At 41.5% G+C, this 26,366-nt stretch overlaps 1 protein-coding gene across 2 annotated transcripts in view; it reads left to right on the top strand.

The window, feature by feature from the left end:
• Window positions 1-26,366, top strand: part of LOC137094819 (serine protease hepsin-like) — a 39,633-nt gene that overhangs the window by 6,593 nt on the left and 6,674 nt on the right. Inside the window, exons 2-12 of one of the 2 annotated variants that reach the window (XR_010908728.1) lie at window positions 2,862-2,971; window positions 5,500-5,601; window positions 7,122-7,163; window positions 8,344-8,473; window positions 14,442-14,564; window positions 15,885-15,925; window positions 17,868-18,033; window positions 18,776-18,848; window positions 20,727-20,822; window positions 24,615-24,757; window positions 25,628-25,792. Coding sequence is in view for 1 of the 2 variants with exons in the window: in XM_067460681.1 (XP_067316782.1) it covers window positions 2,956-2,971; window positions 5,500-5,601; window positions 7,122-7,163; window positions 8,344-8,473; window positions 14,442-14,564; window positions 15,885-15,925; window positions 17,868-18,033; window positions 18,776-18,966; window positions 20,727-20,822; window positions 24,615-24,757; window positions 25,628-25,792 (1,215 nt within the window). In the remaining variant the exon portion in view is untranslated. Of the gene's footprint in view, window positions 1-2,861; window positions 2,972-5,499; window positions 5,602-7,121; window positions 7,164-8,343; window positions 8,474-14,441; window positions 14,565-15,884; window positions 15,926-17,867; window positions 18,034-18,775; window positions 18,967-20,726; window positions 20,823-24,614; window positions 24,758-25,627; window positions 25,793-26,366 lie in introns of both variants that reach the window. The other variant, XM_067460681.1, reaches the window with a different exon arrangement.

Here is a 26,366-nt window from a genome sequence, read left to right as displayed (position 1 = left end):
AGAGCTCAGGTGGTGTTGTATTTCAGCGTCAATGCTGTGGAGAGGTGGCTGCCAAGGTAGCGGAAATGGTCAACATTTTCTAATGTTACACCATTCAGCTGTATTTCTGGCATTGGAGAGGGATTGGCTGGTCACTAAAGAACTGAAGAAGGGTTGGCTGGTGAGCGATTGGAGATAGAGAGGGATTGGAGAGTGATTGGCTGGTAACTGCAAGAACTAAAATATAGTCTGCAGTCTCACCATTACTACACTGTTGCAACGAGAGAGACTGGTCTTGTGGAAAAAAGTTGGAAGAAAGGTGGGATAAAAAGAAAGGAAGGTAGGTAGGTAGGTAAATGGGTGTGGAAAATTAAAATATTTCAACATCTGAGTGTTCAGCCACATTGACTCCAACGAACATCACTCTAGGCAGCATCATTTCTTTCCCCTATTGGTTGATGGATCCTCATTTGTAAAATCATCTTCACCCTCTGACATCATTGATTAATGCTTAATTCTAAACATATTTAGAGGTAGTGCGTTTCAACAGTAAGCATGTTTTGCTAATATTATGTGTTAGACTTGGGTTTAAAGGTCCACGGAGGCATGAAAGCAACTGGGAAGCCTTGGATTGTGGAGCCAGCCCTATCAATAGGCAGTTGGAACCATCTCAGAGGGTAGCTTCTATGCTCCTTCTGATTTCAAAGACCAACACTGCTGAATTATTCATATATAGTGGAAGACACTATCAAATGATTGCTGTAATCAGATTAAATTACCTGTCTCGTTAGCTTCTGTGTATGGAATCAATAGGTGGGAACACTATCTTTTTCATAGCTTTATGTAACAAGGTATTTTGAGCACTTGTTTAGCCTAACTCACTTTTCACCATTGTTGTACGTGTTAGATGCATTTTAGGAGAATCACCAAAAATGGATTATATATCTGGTGCAAAATGTATGCATGTGGCATAACAATGAGCCAAAAATAATTGTATATATGGTCTCTCTAAAGTGAGTTGTAAGAATCACCTTTGGGATCATTAGAGCAGCTCCTTGAAGTAGATTAGTAGGAGCAGCCAATGAATCGGCTTCTTTGAGGATGTGCAAAATCCATGCTTGATTTTATTGCTTTTCTCACTGAAGCTGCCTTGAGTTGAACAAGAGCTCTATGAGTGTTGGACTTAATTCTATACTGGCAGAACTCCTGTTCAACTTGGAGCAGATGCAGGAGGAGAGTCCAGTAACATGATGGCAGGATCCCTTACCTTGCTCTTCTGAGTAGCAGTATCTTCATGCTGCAATTGGTGATACACTAAGTCAGTGTGACATGGTTAAAATAAAATCTGACCTAGTGTCTTCTGAGTTTTGCATCTTATATATGGAAGACATTCGCTATCCAGTTATATGATCTCCGGCCAGAAACATAACCTATTGATTCCAGCAGGAGCAGAATTTGGCTATCCTAATTTTGGGATCAAGGCATTTAAGAGAGCCAGTATGACGTAGTGGTTTGAATATTGGACTACAACTCTGGAGGCCAGTGTTTGAATGTGCACTTGGCCAAAAAAAAATCTTTGTTTGATTTTTGGAAAATCAAACTCTCTCATCTTAAGAGGAAGTAAAAGGGAAACCTCTGCTAAAAAAATATTGCCAAGCAAATGTCATGTTCACTTGAGGGTCACCATAAGTCAGAAACATCTTGAAGATGCACAACAATCAAAAAAGCAATGTTTCCAAGCTTTAATGGAATTTATGGAATGGAACCTATTCCAAAGTAGTTTCTCATGACTTTTCAACTTTTTCCACTGCATCATTCAGTCTCTTTTATATGTGACCCTAACTCCAAAAAGGACAAGCTGGTAGTGCTGACTGCAGCATTTTTGGGGCCCTGGGTCATGGCCTCATAATCTAGAAAGGGCCATCACACAAACTGAAAAGTTTGACCAGCGTTTCTCAACCTGGGGGTTGGGACCCCTGGGGGGAGTCACGAGGGGGTTTCAGAGGGGTTGCCACATATATTTCTGATGGTCTTAGGAACCCCATTTGGCAGAGAAGGTTGAAGATCATTCCACTTGTCCTTCTCTTCCTTTTTGGAAACAGATGGTGAATCCTCCTACCAAAAGCCCTGCTCCTGCTGTGTTGCAGGTGAACTATATATCCCATCAATTACAACTTCCAAATGTCAAGGTCTATTTTCCCAAACTCCATCAGTGTTCACATAAGGGCATATTGCGTATTCATGCCAAGTTTAGTCCAGATCCATCATTGTTTGAGTCCACAGTGCTCTCTTGATGTAGGTGAACTACAACTTCAAAATTTAGGTCAATGCCCACCAAACCCTTCCAGTATTTTCTCTTGGTCATGGGAGTTCTGTGTGCCAAGTTTGGTTAAATTCCATTGTTGGTGTAGTTCAGAATGCTCTTTGATTGTCGGTTAACAATAAATTCCAGTAACGACAACTCCCAAATGACAAAATCAATAATCCCCCAACCCCACCAGTATTCAAATTTGGACATATTGGATATTTGTGCCAAATTTGGTCCAGTGAATGAAAATACATCCTGCATATTAGATATTTACATTACGATTCATAACAGTAGCAAAATTACAGTTATGAAGTAGCAATGAAAATAATGTTATAGTTGGAGGTCACCACAAGATGAGAAAATGTATTAAGGGGTTATGGCATTAGGAAGGTTGAGAAACAATGTCTTAGACTGTGTTTTTATGGAGACTGGGAATATTAGCACTATCAGGATGGTGATCCCTTTGCTGGTCTTAGTGGCTGTGGCAAGTGCTCAGCCAAGCCACACTCTGGCACTGGCTGTATTGGGCAATACAGTTTCTGGACAGTTATGCTTCTTCCTGTTTTGTCTTTAGGGGTTCCCAGACTTTTTCTGAAGGCCTCCTGGCCTGGAAAGGCAGGATTTCTGAAGGGACGGTGTGGCAGGATTGATGATTAACCTCTTCTGAAATGGCTGAAAAGGACGGTGAGTTGTCCTTTTGAAAAAGGCCCTAGAACTTCCCAATCCTTCCCCTTCTGCATCTATGACCCTTCCACTCCAACTCCTCCCCCTCTTTAGAGACAGAACAGAACTTAAACATTAACATTGTTGGTTGGCCTGGAAAATGCAGTGACGAAATTTGCCAATTACATGATTTACTCCTTGTCTTTCTTGAGGATACACTTTTCTTTATGGAAGGACGCATTCTACAGGGAAAACTAAGGTAGCCCTATTTGAGAGAGGATAAACCATGATTGAAGACATTCTTCATGTAAATTCATGTAAATGGTTGTTAGCATGTCTAATTCCCATATAAAGATAAAGACAGCTTCATTCCATGATCGATACAGAAAGGGCACTTCACCTTGCTATGGAATGCCTCCATTGCTTGAACTATGGACTTTACACAAATGGGGGAGTAAATCTGTTATGCAGTGGTTCTCAACCTGTGGGTCTCCAGGTGTTTTGACCTACAACTCCCAGAAATCCCAGCCAGTTTACCAGCTGTTAGGATTTCTGGGAGTTGAAGGCCAAAATATCTGGGGAGCCACAGGTTGAGAACTACTGCTGTTATGGGTTTGCTCTGAAGTCTAAATGAGCTATCCAGGGTGCTGAACCCTAAACCCCAAATAGAACCAGCACTTTGGACAGCTTCTTAAAATGTTTGGGTGAAAATTCAGAGTGGATTCAATTGCCCTATTAACATGCCCGTAGCAGATAAAGAACAACAATGAGACAACAAGGGGTCTTGAAGTTGCTCATCAACAATTGGACAGCAGATAAAATGGGCAGAGTCACCAGGACACTGTGTTGCTCAGTTTGGTAGAATGTACTGTGTTTCTAATACAGTTCCACCTAATCTGGCACCTTTCTCCTTTGGCATCTTTTGGAGTGATACATCCCCCCTCCCACTCCCCATTTTGGGAAATGAGGGGAAATCAATGACCTTATAATGATCTTGGAGGATCATTATAAGATGAACTTGACTGAATAGCAAACAAACAACCATCTTCGCGAAAGCTGGAATTGTTTTGATGCTACTGACCCTGTTGCACTAATGTTTTTGCTTTCTGCTCTTCCATGTGGCATTTTTTTTAGCATCTCCATAGACCACCCAGAAAATTAAGTTTGAACCCATTTCAGTCATCCTACTTCAGTGACACTAAAAGCCAGATCCTTTACATTTTTACTTAGGTTGATAACAACAGAAATATCAAGAAATTCAGCAAATGAATGGGGAAGAAAATGATGCAAACTACAGTTTTCCTCCACTGGTCTGCATCAATTCCACCCTTGATAATCAGGCCATGATTATATGATTTTGGATTTTCTCCTGGAATCTGTTTGAAGGCTCATTGGACCTACAATATGTGTTCCTCAAAAAAAACCCCAACAACAACTTTTTAATGATGGGAAGACTGACTATTGGAACAGCCTCTCTTTGACTTTTTTTTTTAAAAAAAACCTTTCTTTCTTCTATTACTGTATATGCAACATTTCCACACAAGGATCAGTCAAGATTTTTTTTTTCGTGTCAGGAGTGACTTGAGAAACTACAAGTTGCTTCTGGTGTGAGAGAATTGGCCGTCTGCAAGGATGTTGCCCAAGGAATACCTGGATGTTTTGATGTTTTACTATCCTTGTGGGAGGCTTCTCCCATGTCCGCATGAGGAGCTGGAGCTGACAGAGGAAGCTCATCCACACTCTCCCTGGATTTGAACCTGCGATGCAATGAATATGAGAACTCATACTAACCAAACACTTAAAGAACAGAAACGAAGAGCTGTGCCAGCTGGAATGACTCATAGAGGCTCAGTTAAGGAGAAAATCACAAGCATTTCTATTATATAGTCTATTGTACGCTCAGTATGTACTTGCCTACCATTTAACTTGATCCTCAAGGTGCCCCGAGAGAAACAACTTTATAGTTGACCCTCAGTTCAGTGGTCTGCTGAGCCGATCTTGCTTGAGAATAGTGGGAAGTGGTGGAAATACGAGGGCAGTTGTAAATGTCTGGAATGACTGAAATTCTGCTCCTGTAAATTGGGTTGCATTACTGCTCCTGCCAAAGTGAACAAAAGGACTCTTTGGTTACACAACAGTGCAATGACAGGTAATGTTAAGCAAGGGAGTCAAAAAGTCAAACTTTGCCAGTGTAGTCTTGCTTATTGTGCACTGGTATAGCAGCGCTTTCTGGGTTCATGCTATACTCCGGAAGGGGTTTCTGTGCTCCTTTTTTTTTAAACCAAGGATTTTTTTTAACTCATCATTTGACTGTCCTTAAAAGCTAACTCCATATTCTTTTAATTGATTAGTTTTCCTTCTTCTTCTCTCCCCCCCCCCCACTCCACTTTCCCCACCACACTTTCCCCACCACCTTAAATATCTTAGCAAAAGTGCTGCAAAGAGCCTTCTCCTCTTTTCTGTTCCTTTACAAATATTTTCTAGCGAGTTCTTGCAGCCCCATTAGAAATCCCCCTGTTTGGAGTGTTCACCTTTGTTTTGTCTTGCAGGAGGCCTTAAAGCATGCCATTGGACTCCACTTAAAGTAGTGGCTGTGATTGCCACTGGCTTTCTGTTCCTGGCTGGAATTGGAGCTGGAATCTGGGCTGCAGGTGAGAGTCAGCGTTCACAGATCCTGATGCACATTAAAACTTTTGGAACATGTGAATCTCCATAACCATTTGGGAAATGGGATTCATAACCTTTTTGGAAAACCACTGGGCAAGGAAAGGCATGACCTTGTGGGAAATCACAACCTTTTGAAAAGTGATGCTCACTAGCATTCATGCAAGGCAACTATGTCTCTCAGCTGTTAAACTGATGTCTTTGAACTGCCAGGGACAAAGACATGCCAGTGCACAAAAACATATATTCAGCAGAGTTTTAGAAGTGTTCCTTTAGTTACCCAAAACATCTACTCTCCCCAGGCATGTAGCTGGGGGGGGGGGGGGGGGGGGCTCGGCGGGCTTCAGCTCCCCCCCCCCCGAAATTTTCATGGTGGTTCGCAAAAAGGCCTTATTGGTGCATTATTTAAATTGTTATGTTTATTCATATCATGATCTGATCACCATACTCAATATATCCCATATGCATGGGGGTATTGGGGTAATGATACAAAAGGTTTGCTAGGCTAGATCCTCTTTCACTCAGACTCAGCCCCCCCCCCCCGAAACTCAGCCCCCCCGAAACCCCCCCTGAAAAAAAATTCAGCCCCCCCCCCCCCCCCGAAACGAAATCCTGGCTATGGGCCTGACTCTCCCATAAAATACATTTGCCTTTAAATCATGCTCTCAAGAGACAAAATAAGCACTCTTCTTTCCGAAGTTTACTCACAAAACTTCATGTATACAGTGTACAGGCACTTTGCTTAAAAAATAGGATTTTAAGTAGTAGTTTCTCTGTGTAGGTAACACAGGACATCTTAGAAACAATAGTCCATAGTCCAAAGGAGTCTTTAAGTATACATCTTACTGAAGTCTAAACTGTATAACTGTTGCTGATGTAAACACACACATTGACACGTAAAGGCATCTGCTTGCTTCTACTCTCTCTAAGAGTCTAATGGCTTCTATCTCCACTGAAATCTAAAGCAAAATAAACTGAAGTCTTAGTCCTGAACATGTCCAGACCTGATCACATGGTCTGCAGCCCTCCCCACAAGAAAGGGGTTAAGTAAAATTGCAAACCAATAAACACATACAATACAGGAAGCAATTATATATATATAACAAATAACTAGTGGAGGATTGAGATGGTTGCTATTTCCAACAAAAAAAAAGGAGGTTCTCAACTCTGGAATCCTTCCCCTCTATGGACTTTGCAAGCAGGAAAAAACTTTATCCAAAATTATTTCTGCATGGAGGACTGCAGAAATTGTCCCCAGGCTGTATTTTGAAAAGGTATATAGCCTTTTGCCAGGAAGAAAGAGGGGAAAAGTTAGCATCAAACTACTCATTAAATGATTACTGGTGAGCTTCTAAATCCTAAAGAGCAGGGGTACTTTCAGAGTCACGGTGAAGGTACTACTGGGAATCCGCACATATCTACGTTGCCCTTGCTGATTGTGTTCTTGCATCTATTCTGTGACGGAATTCTGTCATAATTTCATCCTTATATCTCTACTCTTTTGCAGTGGTTACTTTGCTGGGAAGCGAAAAGGAAAGTCTATATGGTGGTGAGTGTTTGTGGCAGCATCAGAGCAAATGAAGGTTTCATATTTACAAAGCCCAAATATTTCTTCAGAAAACTTGTACATTTCTGGAGATACATTTCTGGAGTACATTTCTGCAGAAAAAACTTGAAGTGCATGCGAAGTAAATGCTAACAATAACTTCAAATAGGAAAATGTTTCACACCATTTTATTCTCATGTGTGAAAAAGACACATCTGTCCAGACATTCTGAGTTTATTCTCCTAGTGCAAATTATTTTTTGGTAGTTTGGACCAAAGCTAATGCAAATTTTAGTAAGGGGTGTTTGTATGTAAGGTAAAGGTTTCCCTTTGACATTAAGTCTAGTTGTGTCGGAGTCTGGGGGGTGGTGCTCATCTCCATTTCAAAGCCAAAGAGCCAGCATTGTCCGTAGACACTTCTAAGGTCATGTGGTTAGCATGACTGCATGGAGCGCCATTACCTTCCCGGAGAAGTGGTACCTATTGATCTACTCACATTTGCATGTTTTTGAACTGCTAGGTTTGGTAGAAGCTGGGGCAAACAGTGGGAGTTCACCCTTCTCCCCGGATTCAAACTGCTGACCTTTCAGTCAGCAAGTTTAGCAACTCAGTGGTTTAACCCGCTGCAGCACTTGGGGCATTTGTATGAATATATTACATATATAGATTAAGTTACATGAAATGCTGATATTGCGGTTGATTGCCATGGGGATGCCCTTAGCTAACGGAGTTTTGTCTAATCTAAATTTGTTGTTTATATTTGATGCACTATACTGTATTTTATTGGCATTGGGTTCGAATAGGCAAGATATTTATACCAATTGTTTTATTTAGTACTTTTATAGTAGGTAAAAGGTAAAGGTTTTCCACTGACATTAAGTCCAGTCACGTCTGACTTGGGATTGGTGCTCATCTCCATTTGTAAGCCGAAGAGCCAGCGTTGTCCATAGATACCTCCAAGGTCATGTGGCTAGCATGACTTCATGGAGCACTGTTATAGTATTGTACTTTTATATGTCATTTATTTTTCATATGTGACTGGCCTATGATCTAAGCATTAATGAATAGCATACAAGCTGAAAGATTTCCAAGAAGTGGTTCAGGTTCAGTCCAAGGCGATGCTTCAGTGAAGGCTTGGTGAGGGATAACTAGACCATTTTAATGCTTTTCTTTGGTCTCTTCAGTTCAAGTGAGCCCTGGAGACCTGCGCCTCACCGTCTATGATGAGAATGAAGGGAAATGGAGGCTCCTTTGCTCTTCCTCACACAATGCCCAGGTGGCATCCCTAAGTTGTGAAGAGATGGGATTTGTCAGGTATTTAAAGAGAAGTTCTGGACTTAATGGCTACAAAATCTAGGTATTACTGTGCCACATTAGGATGGTAATTTAACAAGGGATAATATCCCTCCTTCGGTGATGTAATGGTAGCATTGAAAGTTATTTTTATGGTTACAGAGTGTGACTCCATAAATATTTGGAAACAAATCCTACATACCATATATACTCAAGTAAAAGCTGACCCGAATATAAGCCAAGGCACCTAATTTTACCACAAAAAAATGAGAAAACTTATTGACTCGAGTATAATCAGAGAGTGGGAAATGGAGCAGCTACTGGTAAATTTCAAAATAAAAACAGTTACCAATAAAAGTACATTAGTTGAGGTTAAATGTTTTTGAATATTTACATAAAACAGCAATTTAACTGTCCAACTCTGATTAAATTAATGTTCTAACCTTCTTCAATGTAATTGTGTTTATGTATCCTTCCAATAATAATAATAAAGAGAGTAAAATAATGAATGTAATAATAATAGCAGAGTAAAATAATGGAAATGTACTAATAACAGTAATAATAGAGTACATTTATAAATGTAATAATAATAATAGAGTAAAATAATGTAAATGTAATAACAATAATAATAAAGTAAAATAATGTAAATGTAATAACAACAATAATAGAGTAAAATAACAAATAATAAATGTAATAATAATAATAATAATAGAGCAATGCAAAGAAGTAATAATAATAAACATAGTACAAAAATAAATGTAATACACATAATAATAATAATAATAATAATAATAATAATAATAACCCGGTAAAATAATAAATAACCTTGACTCAAGTATAAACCGAGTCAACTTTTTTCAACTTGAAAAAAGGGCTGAAAAACTCGGCTTATACTCGAGTATATATGGTGCTTCAAATGCTCCCTTGTACTGTTCCTGGACAGAGAATACATTGTATGCCACAATCAAAAGGTTGGTGGCTATTACATTTTTATCTCACAAAAAGCAATGCAAAATGGGACTATTTTATTTACTGTCGAGAAGCATAGAATTAATAGGGCAGTGTTAAAAATAGATACCTAAAACAACAACTGACTGCAATCAGCCTTCCACATTCACTGTGGTTAAGGGCACAGGACCCCGGGAAAGTGCAAAACTGCAAATAAAGAAATCACAATTTTTCATTTGAAGGACACCTCTAGGTCTTCTAACATGACTCTGTGGCTAATTTCTGCTGGAAACAGATCATAGATTTGCATTGGAGGACCTAGACTCTCCTGGAGAGATGTTCTCTCTAGAAATCTCTAGGTTCTCCAACATGACTAGAGATAGTTGGCCATAGAATCACAATGGAGCAGGCACGGGCAAACTTTCTAACTTGGGGGCCACATGCTCACTCTCCCTGCTAGGAGGACTAGCTTTCTGCTGATGGATGGAAGGAAGGAAGGAAGGAAGGAAGGAAGGAAGGAAGGAAGGAAGGAAGGGAAGGAGGAAGAAAAGATAGAAGGAAAGAAGGATGAAAGAAAGGAAGGGAAGGATGGAAGGAGAAAGAGGGAGAGGGGGACGGAGGGAGGAAAGAAGGAAGGAAGGAAGGATGGAGGGGAAGGAGGAAGGAAAAAGAAGGAAGGAAGAAAAGGAGGAAGAGAAGGATGGTAGGAAGGAAGGGAAGGATAAAGAGAATAGAGAAGGAAGAAAAGAGAAAAAAGACAGACGGACGGAAGGAAGGAAGGACAACGAGGGAGAGAGGGAGGAAATAAGGAAGAAAGGATGAAAAGGTGGAACGGAAGGATGAAAGGAGAAAGAGGGAGGGAAGAGAGGGAGGTAAGGAGGGAGAGAGAAGGAAGGAAAGATAAACGGGAAGGAAGGAAGGACAACAAGGGAGGGGGGGAAGAGGGAAGAAAGGATGAAAAGGTGGAAGGGAAGGATGAAAGGAGAAAGAGTGAGGGAAGAGAGGGAGGTAAGGAGGAAGGAGAGAGAAGGAAGGAAAGATAAACGGGAAGGAAGGAGGAGACAGAGGTAGTGAGGGAGGGAAGGAAGGGCAAAAATGTGGAAGGGAAGGAGTGAGGGGAAAAGGGAAGTAAGGGAGGGAGAGAGGGAAGGTGGGAGAAAAGAGAAAAAGGAAGGAAAGATAGGATGGTGAGAGAGAGGAGGGCCTGAGAAAAGAGCCCAAGGGACTGCATCCAGCCTCCGGGCCTTGATTTGCCCTTACCTGCAATGGAGGCTCTAGAGATTCTTAGAGATAACATTTTAAATCAACAAGTCTGGAAAGTCAAAAGTGCTAATGTGGAGGGACAATTCTGTACTTGCCTTTCTTGAAATTATAACTTTATTTACTGACTGTGTAAGTGTAAACTTTCCAAGTTTGGCTAACGCATAAAGCTTCAGAGATGGTATACACAAAGAGACAAGGAAAATCCAGGGATGGGTCGAGTTATTCTGGGCTGAATCATCCGGAGATAGTTGGCCAAGCTTATGAATGGGTGGAGCTGCACATGTTGTTTTCTTCATGTATCTGACCCAGCTTGGGTCAAGTTGAACTAAATGGTAATGTTTAAGTCTGTTTTATGCCAGTGAATGATTGCTCCAAAGATCATGTGGAGTTCACATGCATCTGAACCAGTTTGCAATGTAAAATTAAATCATCGTATGATTATCCCAGAGGATTTGCATTGTGCCACTAATTGGGTCAAAAGAGCTGTTGTTCACTGATTCAGAGTATATGTTTTGCATGCATAAGATTATTTGTCTAGGCATAATTAGCTCTCAAGCAAGGCTGAGGAACCACGTGCTTTGAAGCCAGGGCCCCAAGGTTTCCTAAATAGGCATCCCAATGTCCTCTTGTCATCATCATTTAGTGATTTCTTATTTTTTAAATAATGTTTTGCAACTACAGCAGAGTCTTGCTTATCCAACCTTCGCTCATCCAATGTTCTGTATTATCCAACTCATTCTGCCTCCCGGATCCACAGCTGTTTTAATACATTGTGATGTTTGGGTGCTAATTTTGTAAATACAGTAATTACTACATAATGTTACTGTGTATTGAACTGCTTTTTCTGTCGATTTGTTGTAAAACATTATTTTTTGTGCTTTATTTGTAAACTCATATAGTAATTTGACATTTAATAGGCTTTTTCTTAATCCCTCCTTATTATCCAACATTTTCACTTATCCAATGTTGTGCCAGCCCGGTTATGTTGGATAAGCGAGACTCTACTGTATTTGTATTTTTCTTATAACCTAAGGCACATTCCAGGCTGATTAAAAAGACCAGAAAGTCCCAGATTTTGTTCCTGTTCTTTCCCATTTTAGTCTGGAGATCCATATGCATTTTGTTTATTGTAGAATACTTTCTCTCAACTCCTGGTATGATTAGGTACTTTTTATACCAGCTCCCCAGGTTACTTTATTTTAACTAGTATAAAATTGGAAAGAATAGGGACAAAATGTGAGACATTTCAATTAGTCTGGATGCTCCCTTAGTTATTGAGAGTAAGAGTTATAGACTAAAATAAGGTGACTATTTGGCTTACTCTATTTGGCCCTATTTGGAAAAAAGGTCTTCAAGAATTCTGAAAGTGAATTGGGATCACAGGTTAACATTACCGTATATACTCGAGTATAAGCCAACACAAATATAAGCGGAGGCATCTAATTTTATCACAAAAACTGGGAAAACTTATTGACTCCAGTATAAGCTGGGGATGGGAAATGCAGCAGCTACTGGGAAATGTCAAAATAAAAATAGATACCAATAAAATTATATTAATTAAGGCATCAGTAGGTTAAATATTTTGAATATTTACCGTATTTCAAAGAAAAACAGTAAACTAGCTCTGTAAGTGGAAAAGTAGTCATCAAAACAATATGGTAACAACAAAAACGTAATAATAATAGTAATCGGCACACTTGGTGCAGTGCTAAAGACCTTGGCCTGCACTTAAACACAACCAGCACTGACAAAATTACCATCTGTCAGCTGCAAAAGCCCCTTCCTCCCTACTTGGATCTGCACGAATTATTCACAGATACATCACACAGTCCTAGACACTTGTGAAGTGTTCGACATGTGATCCAATACAACATTCAACATAGTGATCTTGTTTGCTGTGTACTAGTCTTGTTGTGTTTCTAATAATAATAATAATAATCATCATCATCATCATTATCATCTTGTTGTGTTTCAAATACTACTCCTATTACTACTACTACTACTACTACTAATAATAATAACAATAATAATAATAATAGAGTTTCATTTGTATCCTGCCCTATCTCCCCATGGGGACTCAGGGTGTCTTCCAACATAGTAATAGGCAAACATTCAATGCCTATATAAACAATGCAGAACTAGATATGGATCAACAATTATATATACAAATTTCACATATGCATTTCCCCCTGAAACATTTGTAAATCCTCTCTCTATATATGTGCATTCCCCCCTGCAATATTTGCAAGCCCTATATATCTATATTCATATACTGTATATCTATCTAGACATCTCTCTATATATAGATAATTGTATCTATATAGAATTTGCAAAGACTTGCAAACATGTGAGGGGAAAATTCCTATATAAAATAATATGTGTGTGTGTGTGTGTGTGTGTATGTGTATGTATGTATGTATGTGTGTATATATATATATATATATATATATATATATATATACGCAGATATACAGATATCTGGAAATCTATAGATAGCTATATGTATATAGGATTTGCAAAGGCATGCAAATATATGAGAGGAAAACTTACAAGGGAAAAAATACACATATAAAGGTAAAACATTTAGACACACACACACAAAGCCAGGAAATTGGGTGGGTTTGAAAGAGAGCCATACAAACAAGGAAGACATGAAATAGATTTCTTTTCCCTCCTTCCCTCCCTTTTGACTGGAAAAGAAAACACAGTGCCAAGGGAGGTGCCAAGGGAGGTGAAGAGGAGAGAGAAATATATCATACATTGCAAGCAATGGCTTCCAGGCTTCCCTGCCTGGATGCCTGGCCTTGATCCTATTATAAGCAGAGGGAGGCTTTTTCAGCTCAAAAGAAGGGTTCAAAAACCGGGCTAATCTTTTGAGTATATGCGGTAGATTATCTGGTAAATTTATGGCAATGCAGACAGTCAGGGAGGACAAGATTATGCAGGCGACTTTCTGACAATAAGAGCAGTACCTTCCAGTCAGGCATGTAGCGGGGGGGGGGGGGGGGGGGGGGACCTCCAAATTCTCAGGGTGGTCCACGAGAAGGCCTTACTGGTACATTATTTAAACTGTTATGTTTATTCATATCATGATCTGATCACCATGCTCAATATATCCCATATGCATGGGGGTATTGGGGTAACGATACAAAAGGTTTACTACTGTAGACCCTCTTTCACTCAGACTCAGCCCTCCCCCCCGAATCAAACTCAGCTCCCCCCGAACCAAAATCCTGGCTACGGGCCTGCTTCCAGTAATAATTATTTGGACAATCCTAGCCCCAGTTTAAGGATAAATAATAACCATAAGAAGGCACAGCAAAGGCCTTAAAGTTACCAATCCATTCTTAGCACCTAGGTTCTTTTCATACAAAGAATTGGGGAGTTATAATTCCACTGGAACTGCTATAGCAACATCCTATGGAATAATAGAATTTGCAGTTTTGGAATGGGATGCTTGCATGCACAGTTAGAGAGCTTTGGCGCCTAACCAAACTACAAATCCCTGCATTCCATATGTAGTCGAATCATCGTGCCATAGTTGTGTAGCGCAATAGGCCATGAATCAATCAATTCTAAAACATATATTTTTAGAGCCGTTCTATCATTACTTCTTTGGGAAATAAAGGAAGATCTTATCTGAATCTGATAGAAGACTTTTATAGAGCACTCCCACTTTTGGATCAAAGCTAACACTCCCGAAAGCACCGAGATTGCTGTAATAATGCTGTGTGGCTGCATGAGCAATTGATTCTCTCTGTGTTTGCCTCCACTGCAGGTCCCTCTCCCATTCAGTGCTGGCTGCTGACAGCGCAGGGGCCAATGGGACATCCGGTTACTTCTGTGTGGATGGGTCTCGATTGCCTTATGCACGAATGCTCAGTGAGGCCCTTGTTGTTTGGTAAGGTTCAAAATGGACTGCACCTCCTCTCTTCAGGGTCTCTAGACCAGCTTTCCCAAACATCAAGCTTTATATATTATTAGAATATCATCTATCATCTCTGGAAAAGCATTAGGTAAAGGTAAAGGTTTCCCCTTGACATTAAGTCCAGTCATGTCTGACTCTGGGAGACGGTGCTCATCTCCATTTCTACGCTAAAAGCTGGTGTTATCCATAGACACCTCCAAGGTCATGTGGCCAGCATGACTGCATGGAGTGCTGTTACCTTCCAGCCGGAGCGGTACCTATTGATCTACTCACATTTGCATGTTTTTGACTGCTAGCATTAGTTAGTGGTTAAGGAACAGGCACCATTGCCAAGGCAGTCTGGATGCTCCCTTAATGGAGATTTGGGGGGGAGGGGGGGAGATTGCATAACTTTTCATCCCAAAAGTTTAGGGTGAAGCACTCTTCCTGCTCAGTCCATAATCTTCCTGTTCAGCCTATGAGTCAATGATGGCTGTTGTGAGGGAGATTCTGGGTTCTCTACTAACCTTAGTTTCCAAGTGTTGTTCCAACATGATAAAAATAAATGTCAATGTAAATACAAAGTGGCAAGAAGTCTGGTTTTGGTGTTCAAAAATGGATATTATTTGACGTTACACAGGAAAGGAAATTAAATTGTTGCATCTGGAGACTTCCAGGAGCAGCAATTCACCAGATTGATGTGTGGATTCTGTAGGCCTCAAAAGCCACAAAACATCCTTGGAGGGGTCCTAGTGACCTCAAGGCAATATTTAGAGTTAACAGGAAGCGTATGTCCAATTTCAAGTGTACAGTGTTCCCTCACTAATTCGCGGTTTGCTTTTTGTAGACTCGCTTTTTTGCGGTGTCTTTAAATCTCTCCTAGCTTCTGCCTCACCCTCAGAATATGTGATGTGTGTGTGTGTGTGTGTGTGTAGCTCTTCTACTTCACAGATTTTCACTTTTCGCGTGTGGTCCTGGAACGTAACACCCTCAATAAGTGAGGGAACACTGTATTCTGTATAGTTCCATTCTGGTCTTTGAATATGGTTTACAAGTGTTTAAGTGCTGAAATGAACTAGTTATAGGTTCCACTAGAGCCTGAATTCCATTTATACTATCTGGCATGCCTGTATGGAAGAAAGTGAGATGTTGAATGATTAAAGGTGAAAATACAAAATAAAAAGCTGTTATGTTTGGAAATGTGAATTCTCTGTCCAATAGAAAACTTGACTGGTAAGGAATTTGGAATCCATACATCCTTGATGTTGTTGCCTTTCTGTCCCACTAAATATTCTCTTTTTTGTCTTTTTACAGTGAGTGTCCAACAGGCCGCTTCCTGGCCACACTCTGTCAAGGTATGGGCACCTGAAAGTCCCTGATGGGCCTAAGTGCAAGTTTTGGTTTTGCCATCCCCATATCTCTTTTCTTTGTCCTATAGCAGTGCTTCTACCAACTGCATCTGGCATGGGGACTGATCAATGAAGTAAAGAATAGGTGCAAAAGTACAAAAGAAGAGAAGAGGGGCCTCAGATATTCATAAAGGTTGCATGTGCAACCTTTATGAATACCCTAAATAACCTAAATATCCCAAATATCTTGAACCTGATTTAGGTTATAGGAGTATAACCTCAATCAATTTGCAGTATACACTGGAAAAAATGCCCAGTCCAGTCACCTCTGTGTGTATGCTGTCCAGGGACTTTTTTACATTAATAATACAATAATAATACAACTTTATTTATATATACCCCGCCGCCATCTCCCATAGGGACCCGGGCCAGCTTACAAAATTTCATTAAGCAGTTTTATCACTATAGTCCACTTTGGCATCTTATGGTATCCTCAAATTTGTAGTTTGGGCAGACACTAGAGCTCTCTGATGGACAGTTTTAAATATCCTTCCTGCACATTGAGAGATTCCATAGGATGTGACCATAGCAGATGAAATGAAACCAGCACTATAATTGTGTAATATTAAAGGGACCCAGATGCTATTAGTAGATTAATACCTTCAAAGGCTTTGCTATTCCTTCTTACAGTATTTATATTTAAACTGGGCATAGATTGAACAGCCCATCAAAGGAAAGACACTTCCAAAAAGCCGATGTAATCTAACAATTAATGTTGGCTGGTGGCTTCCATGTTGGTGAGATGATGAATTCATTCTGGATTTTTGTTCTGATCTTTGAAGGAGTTAGTTATTGAACTAGAATCCTCCCAAATAGACTCAGCACCTTGTGGGGCAGAATGGAATGCCTCCATTCTGCCCCACAAAACAATCTAGCTGCTTTCCCATGGTGAACCTCCTCCTCCTCCCTCCCTAGGGCGTAACAGCTTTGGTAACTCCTTAAGATTTAGACTAAAGCCCAAGGGAACTTTTCGGCTGAGACCGTAGCTAAAAGCTGCCTTTGCTAACAACTGCTCAAGCAGAGGACTGCCCTCTCTTAAGTTGGGCACCTATCTTGTCAAAATCAGGTAGCCACATTTAAATTTTGCCTAGTTACTGGCATCCTGTTACTGACATTGGTAAAGGTAAAGGTTTCCCCTTGACATTAACTCTAATCGTGTCCAACTCTGGGGGGGGGGGTGGTGTTGTTCATCTCCATTTCTAAGCCAAAGAGCTGGCGTTGTCTGTAGACACCTCCAAGGTCATGTGGCCAGCATGACTGCATGGAGTACTGTTACCTTCTCGCAGTAGTGGTACCTATTGATCTCCTCACATTTACATGTTTTCGAACTGCAATGTTGGCAGATGCTGGGGCTAATAGTGGGAGCTCACCCTGCTCGGATTCGAACCGCTAACCTTTCGGTCATCAAGTTCAGCAGCTCAGCAGTTTAACCCACTGCACCACTGGGGATAATTCATGTGTAATTCATATCCACACATGCATTCAGTTTACATTAGGGGACAGTTCACTTGCCCTCACACTTCACTCCAACATCTCCCTCTACTTTCGGCAATTCAGACATGAAGATTTGCATGCCCTAAGATGCTGAGTGAAGGAAAAGGCAGATGATTGTATTTGAAAGTATGCCTCTGTTTCTTCCCCCCAAAACAATCTAGCTGCTTTTCTATGGTTAACCACCTCCTCCTCCCTCCCTAGGGCGTAACAGCTTCTAGACAGTGTAAGGATGTGGAACTGTGTTTGTGGACATATGTGCAACAACATGATCACATGATTGTTTTGGAAAGACATTGGGAAGCTACCAAGATTTTAGAGACATCATTGAAACTTTGGAACATTTCTGTCCCAGATTTGTTTCTTGCAGAACAAATGTCTAACTTACTTTTTGTAGATTGTGGACGGCGAAAATTGTCTATGGACAGGATTGTGGGAGGCCAAGATGCCAGCTTGGGGAAATGGCCATGGCAAGTCAGTCTCCGCTACGATGGGACGCATCTTTGTGGTGGCTCTGTCATCTCTTCCGAATGGGTTATCACAGCAGCGCACTGCTTTCCAGAGTAAGTACCAGTCAAATGCTGTGTGCCCCAGGCAATACAACTTATAGGCTATTCTGAGAAATAATGTGAGGACTGCCAGGAAGTAAGAAATCCAGATCCAAGATGATTTATTCGCTTCCTTTCTTCTTCCCTTCAGGTGGTTGTTAAAACTATTATGTGTTGTACAACTGACCCTAGGATTGTCTCAAGATATTTTGTTGCCCAACTCAAAGTATAAAAATGGTGCCCAACAGCACTAACACTTGAAATGTACTTACTTACTTACTTACTTGCTTACTTAGGCGATCCCTCATTGTCTGAGAAAGTTTGTCCTCCAAGTTCGGTGTCCTGGCGGTGGGTCCGTAGGTGACTTTGGAACCCTATTCTTGACCTCTATGTTCTCCCGCAGTGAGGGCATCAGTTTCCAGGTGGAAGGCGGTTCTGTTTGGGGTTGGCTTGAAGTGCCTTCCTCTTGACATCTTTCTCACTCTTGCTCTCAATTCATGCCTCTTTAAATTCCACAGCACTGCTGGTCACAGCTGACCTCCAGCTAGAGCGCCCAAGGGCCAGAACTTCCCAGTTATCAGTGTCTATGACACAATTTTTAAGGTTGGCCTTGAGCCCATCTTTAAATATCTTTTTCTGTCTCTCCAATACCTTTCTGCCATGCTGCCTGCAACAGCTGCTTCATTATGCCTAGGGACAGGGTTGACCCCGGCTGTTCTGCCACAATACCATTTTGAGTTGTCCCATCTCTCTGCAGGAGGAATCGAGTGGTGAGCCGGTGGCGGGTCTTTGTGGGCGCTGTTTCCCAGTCCTCTGCTAAGGGGCTGCAGGTGGGTGTGACGAGCATTGTGTACCACGGTGGCTACCACCCCTTCCAGGATCCCAACAGTGAGGAAAACAGCAACGACATTGCCCTGATGCACTTGGCGGCACCCCTTTCCTTCAATGGTGAGAAGATTGTTGGCGTCATTGAAGACAATGGGGGAAGGCCTGGGAGAATTGTCAAGAAAACCTGTAAGCTCAGGGCTGCCTCCAAATTTGGCAAGAGCTTGGACAAATGACCTTGTTCTGATCTAGAAATTATGGTCCAAACAAGAAATTTAGAAGTTCAAAAAGGTACTTTTTCAAGTTGTAGATCTGGAGAAACAAATTGCCCTCTCTAAGTAGACTCACCTCATTCACCATTGTCACTGTTACCTTATTGTCTTCTCCCTTTTGCTCTAATCGGAATCACTTTCCAGATAGATAAAATGCAAATTGAAACTGCTAAACTTCCTTTTTCCACACTTGTTAGGGGTGTAAATATGGTGGAGGAGATGGGCATTACCCCCATAAGAAATATGCCCCCAATATATATTTTGGTCTTTACATTTCTAGTATTGATGTTACTTTAAAAACTTCAGTTGAGAACTTAGAAATATAGTTTCAGCATCCGAAAATGTTGGGCAGTCAAATTTACAAGGGAACATGAATATGACAAGTATAAGTTATAAAAGTTAATTCTTTCCATTGTCACCCTTTTTGCAGAAATAGAATTAGGATATTGAAAAAAATATTTCATGTAGGGTGGCATAATTTTTATTTGAGGACAACAATCTCATTCTGCCTCCACTGATAGCTTTTGTGTGTGTGTGTCAGGAGCGACTTTAGAAACAGCAAATTGCTTCTGGTGTGAGAGAATTGACCATCTTCAAGGATGTTGCCCAAGGGACACCTGGATGTTTTGATGTTTTACCATCCTTGAGGGAGGCTTCTCTCATGTCCCCACATGGGGAGCCAGAGCTGACACAGAGAGCTCATCCGCGTTCTCCCCAGATTCGAACCTCCGACCTCTCGGTCTTCAGTCCTACTGGCACAAGGATTTAACCCATTGCGCCACCCGGGGCTCCTATAATAACAACAGTAATAATTGAGTAAAATAATAAATGTAATAATAATAATAGAGTAAAATAATAAATAATGTAAATGTAATAATAACAATAATAATAATAGAGTAAAATAGCTACATTTTGCCTCCCCTGATAGCTTTTTTTTGTGTCAGAAAAAAAAACTTACATTGAGAAACTGCAAGTTGCTTTTGGTGTGAGAGAATTGACCATCTGCAAGGATGTTGCCGAGGTGATGCCCGGATGTTTTGATGTTTACCATCCTTGTGGGAGGCTTCTCTCATGTCCCTGCATAGGGAGCTGGAGCTGGAGCTGACAGAGGGAGCTCAACCCGCTCTCCCCGGATTTGAACTGCTGACTTGTCAGTCAGCAGATCTGCTGGCACAAGGGTTTAACCCATTGTACCACTGGAGGTTCTCCCTGATAGCTATTTTTTTGTCGTGTCAGGAGCAACTTGAGAAACTGCAAGTCGCTTCTGGTGTGAGAGAATTGGCCGTCTGCAAGGACGTTGCCCAGGGGATGCCAGGATGATTTGATGTTTTTATCATCCTTGTGGGAGGCTTCTCTCATGTCCCCGCATGAGGAGCTGGAGCTGATAGAGGGAGCTCATCCGCCTCTCCCCGGATTCAAACCTGTGACCTGTTGGTCTTCAGTCCTGCTGGCACAGGGGTTTAACCCACTATGCCACCGGGGGCTCCTCCCTGATAGCTGTCTCACTGTTATTAGCCTTTTCTAATTTGATAGCCTCCAGTGATATGTGAGCAACCTAGAGACTAAGGAACAGAGAATAGTTGCTCTGATGGCAATATTATCTTTCCACAGAATTTATCCAGCCTGTTTGCCTTCCAGCACTGGGACAACCTCTGGTCGATGGTAAGAGCTGTACTGTTACTGGCTGGGGCAACACACAGTATTATGGTAAGCACTAGCTGCTGTTTACTTACACATGAAATATGTCAGCAAGTCTTGCTAACTATGATGGTTGGGACTAGGTGTGTTCCACAGTCTAGTTGTGCGAATACAGAATTTTTCCTGAGTGGTTCAATTCACGCAAAAGACCCAGACATCTTTCTTCAAATAGTAATTATAAAGATAATTTTCCATTCCTAAAAGCAAAGTTGGCTTATTTGGGTCAAGCTTACCAAAATATGCAAAGGGAGCTCTAAACAGTACTACAAGACAGGAGGTTGGGTATGAATAACCTTCATTATTTTAGATCTAATTTGTGGCCAGAACAATAAGAAAGCAAAACAATACATGCAAGGTTTGATTATTGTTTTCCAATGTATGTAGGTTGCAATGTTTGGCTTGTTTTTGTATAGTTCAAGTTTACTTTATTATTATCAGTGACCAGCTCTGGTATATTTTTCTGCGCATAAATGTGTCTGTCAGTCTGCCTCTGTCCATCCCACAATCCATGTATTCATCCATGTAATATGTACATTTCAAGTTGCAGGCATGGCGGGGGGGGGGGGGGGGTACAAGTTCCACTTGCAGCATTCCCTTTGAGCATGCTGGACCTGGCATTATGTTGCTCACGAGCATGAATGGTATTCAAATATTTCATAATTTTCTTAATCACAGATGATTCTTGTGGAATTCACTATCAGCTTTGAAGAAGGGTAGCATACTTATTATTCAAATACGTTGCCGAAAGTAGCTCAGCTTGTTGAATGTTAGCCTGAAGTCCCCTACATTTATCTTGGGCTATGGTAGGTAAAGGTAAAGGTTTTCCCCTGGCATTAAGTCCAGTCATGTCTGAATCTGAGGGTTGGTGCTCATCCATATTTCTAAGCCAAAGAGCTAGTGTTGTCTGTAGATACCTCCAAGGTCATGTGGACGGCATGACTGCATGGAGCGCCACTTTGGTAAGGTTACTGAGTTTTGAGCTCACAGCTCTTGACTCCCATGATATGCTATGATAAGCTCCTATTTCCTGCTAAGTGAAGATCCTACAGTTTTTGTGGAGATGGACCATCATTTCCAGAAAATCCCATATTCAGTCCTTGTTGTTTCCTGCTAATAGTTTCTAGTATTAGGTGATGGGAGAGCTCTCGCCACCTGAGAGGGCTGATCTCTCAAGTTAAAGTAAGGCAGAGAGAGAGATGATTGCTAAGACGTAGTGACAAAGTGCTAAAGGAGAAAATTCAATGTCATGTGGCCTGCCTGTACACAGGCAATTGAAGAGCTTGTCCTCTCAGCTTGTGCTGAAGTAATATTCTACTGCCAGTCTGATCAGCACATGTGTATGGAATGAAATAGTATGCCTATTTTTTCTGCCATGAACCATCTTGGATTGGCAGTAGGGAGCCACTGCTGGATAACACAGGAAAAGCTGCAAGAGAGGGAAGAGTTTAGGCATGTGGAATCGACTCCCCTTGTTAAACTCTGGGATCCAGCCAGTTTCAAAAAAAATGGAAGCTTAGGAACGAAAGGCCTCCAAACTCAATTTTGGTCTAGGCATAAATTTACCAGAACTTGGAACATTATTGTTAATCATGTTACTCATTAATGTTATTGAATGTGTTCATACTATTCAGTTAGTCATCATCAACTATCACTCGTGTCCAAGTAGGATGGCCTTCCAAGCATAAGGTCTTTGTGGTGAGTCTGTAGGTGACTGTGGAGACCTATTCTTGACCCACATGTTCTTCCACAGTGAGGACATTGGTTTCCAGGTTGTCCTGGTCAGGGTTGGCTAGATCCACATTCCTCTTGACACATTTCTCTCTTTTGCCCTACATTTGTGCCTCTTTGAATTCCACAGCATTGTTGGCAATGGCTGACCTCCAGCTAGAGAGCTCAAAGTTCAGGGCTTCCCAGTTCTCAGTGTCTGTGCCACAGTTTTTTAGGTTGGCTGTAAGCCCATCTTTAAATCTCTTTTCTTGTCAACCAACCTTCCATTTTCTGTTCTTCAGTTGGGAGTAGAGTAGAGTAACTGCTTTCAGAGACAGTGATCAGGTATTCAGATAGCGTGGCCTGTCTAGTGGAGGAGTTGATGGTGTAGGAGCATTGCTTCAATGCTGGTGGTCTTTGCTTCTTCCAGAATGCTGACATTTGTCTGTCTGTCTTCCCAAGAGATTTACAGATTTTTTTTGGAGGCAACGCTGATAGAATCATCCTAGGAGTTGAGTGTGACATCTATAGATGGTCCATGTTTCTAAGGCCTATAATAGGGTTGGGAGGACAATAGCTTTATAAACAAGCATCTTGGTCTTCCTACAAATGTCCTGATACTCAAACACTTTCTGCTTCATTCAGAAGAGTTCTGCACTCACAGACAATGTTGTATTTCAGTGTCAATGCTGGTTTTTGTGAAGCCAAGGTAGTGGAAGTGGTCATCATTTTCTAATATTACACCATTAAGCTGTATTTTTGGCACTGCAGAGGGATTGGCTGGCATCTATTGAAAGAGCTGTTTACTCTATGTTCAGTGAGAGGCCAAGATTTTCATATGCTTCTGCAAAGTCATTTAGAGTGGCTTATGGGTGTTCTTCTGAACAAGCACAGATCACATTATCAATCAGCATATTAGAGTTCTATAACATGTTGTTGTGACCTTGGTTTTGGCTTTCGGTCTGCTGAGGTTAAATAGCTTGCCATCTGTCTGATAGATGATTTCCACTCAGGTGGGAAGGTTCCCACTATCAGGGTGCAGAATCATAGCAATGAAGATGGAGAATAAGGTTGGGACAATAACACATTCCTGTTTTACACCTGATTCCAACTTAAATGGGAGCTATTGCTGTCCAAGACTGTTGCCTTGCATTCATCAAGCCCCGCACATCACATGATGTGTTCTGCATACAAGTTGAATAGGTTGGGGGAGAGTATACAACCCTGCCATACACCTTTGCCAATCTCGAACCAGTCTGTTGTTCCATGGTCAGTTCTTACTGTTGCTACTTGGTCCTTATACAGATTCCTCAGGAGAGAGATAAGGTGGCTTGGTATGCCCATACCACCAAGAACTTGCCACAATTTATTATGATCTACACAGTCAAAGACTTTATAATAGTCAATAGTACAAGTATTGGCTGTTAGGAATTGTGGGAGTTGAAGTCCAAAACACCCGGAGGGCCAAAATTTGCCCATGCCTGAGTTAATAGCATGTTGCTTTCTAGGTGGTTTACTTAAAAAATCTCTTAATGCTGAAATGGCCAAAGATTTCCCCATTTCATTTCAAGTTTTTGGAAGAAGGAAGATGAAACATAAGTTGTTACATAGAAAAAAGCAATGATGTTACACATTGCCTAAGCTCTTTTGTAAAAATGTATAATTATGATCTTGTTCAATGTATTGTCTTGTTCAATGTTATCTTTGAGCTCTGTCACATATTACTATAGTTTTTAGTACAAAACCTGAAGCTAAAGCTAACTTACACAAATCTATTCTTGATGCTTCTCCACTTCATCAAGTTTTTTTTAATGACAGAATAGGTGACATAGCTGGTGTCTGGTGACTCTGGTGTCAGTGGAGTGGTGAGTCTCAGGAGCTCTCCAGAGTGATGAATTTGAGCTCACAAAATAGGTCCCATGCCTTGGATTACTTGCTAAACCTCTGGGGGATGGGTATCCCTATTTGTTTGCTTGATTATTTACTTATTAAATCATCTCAATTTATCTTCAGCCTGTTCTTGCAGTTCTGAACCTGTTGGATTAATAGACCTGTTAGAACTTCTTATAATCCCCAGTCTTTCCTCTTACACAGGCCAACAGTCGGATGTGCTGCAAGAGGCCAGCGTGCCCATCATTAGTAGCAGTGTCTGCAACAGTCCTGAGTACTACAACAATCAGATCAGGCCACGGATGTTCTGTGCTGGCTTTGCTGCTGGGGGCACAGATGCCTGCCAGGTGGGTGGTATGTCTGCCATAGTGCCTGTACCTTGGGAAGTCTGACTTGGCCACTGTAGTCCACACTCTGGTTACATCCCATATAGACTACTGCAATGTGCTCTATGTGGGGTTGTCTTTGAAAACTGTTTGGAAGCTTCAAATGATCCAGTGGGTGGCAGCCAGGCTACTAACAGGAGCAGCACTCAGGGAGCATCCAACTCTGCTGTTGCGCCAGCTCCACTGGCTGCCAGTTTGCTACTGGGCACAATTGAAAGTGCTGGCTTTAGCCTATAAAGCCCTAAACAGTTCCAGCCCAACTTACCTATCCGAACGTGTCTCCCCTTACGAACCTTCCAGGAATTTAAGATCATCTGGGGAGGCCCTGCTCTCGATCCCGCCTGCCTCACAGGCGCACTTGGCAGGGACAAGAGACAGGGCCTTCTCAGTGGTGGCCCCTCAGCTGTGGAACTCCCTCCCTGAGGATATTAGATCGACCCCCTCTCTCCTGACTTTTAGGAAAAAAGTGAAAACTTGGCTCTTTGAGCAAGCTTTTGGAACCTCATTGTAACCAGACAAACTCAGTTATGTGAGGAAATATAGAATGGCTTAGCAATGCAAATGATTACGGATTTAATATCCAGAAATCATTGATTTTTATAATTTAAAATTGTTTTTATATGAATTTTATTATGTGATTTAACCTGTTTTAAATGATGTAGTTATGTGTGTTCAGCATCTAATTGTTGCCAGTCTGTATGCCGCCCTGAGTCGCCTGTGGACTGAAAAGTGTGGGATAAAAGTCTGGTAAATAAATAAATAGTTGGGCTGGTCTAGAGGAGACAGTGGCACTAGGGGAGACTGAAACTTCTCCTTTTTTTCATGTGACAGGGTGACAGTGGCGGACCTTTTGTGTGTGAAGATAGCATCTCCCAAAGTTCACGTTGGCGGCTCTGTGGCATTGTGAGCTGGGGTACAGGATGTGCCCTGCCCAATAAGCCCGGTGTTTACACCAAGGTCAATGACTTCCAAGGCTGGATCATCCATGCCATGAAGGTAAAGAGAATGTAGGTATGGTTTTTTCTAAAAGGGGAGCTGTGTAGCTCAGTTCCAGCAAGGAAACCACGTGGTACCTTTTCCATGAGTAAATATATACTGGTATTGACTTTTGTGGACCTGGGCTCATTTAATCAGGTAAGGAAAGTGGCTGACATGGGAGGATGATTGGTCACTTTATCTCATGGGCAGGTTTTTGGCTAGTGTTCAGGAAACAAAACAGGCAAGGCTGGGGGAGATTGGGTGGCTCTGGGCAGATGCATACATCCCTGGCTTTGAGAATTTGATTGCCATGAAGGTTTAGTGGTGATGCTTTATGGGTTTTTTTCATGTCAGGAGCAATTTGAGAAACTGCAAGTCACTTCTGATGTGAGAGAATTGGCCATCTGCAAGGACGTTGCCCAGGGGATACCCAGATTTTACCATCCTCTGGGAGGTTTCTCTCATGTCCTCGCATGAGAAGCTGGAGCTGACAGATGGGAGCTCCCTGCTCCCAGGATTTGAACTGCCAACTTTTCGGTCAGCAGTCCTGCTGGCACAGGGGTTTAACCCACTGTGCCACTGGGAGCTCCTC

This window comes from Anolis sagrei, chromosome X (genome assembly GCF_037176765.1).
Source record: "Anolis sagrei isolate rAnoSag1 chromosome X, rAnoSag1.mat, whole genome shotgun sequence".
NCBI classification, from domain to species: Eukaryota; Metazoa; Chordata; class Lepidosauria; order Squamata; family Dactyloidae; genus Anolis; species Anolis sagrei.
Note: the sequence above shows the minus strand (reverse complement) of the source record. Positions and strands in the feature narration are given on the sequence as shown.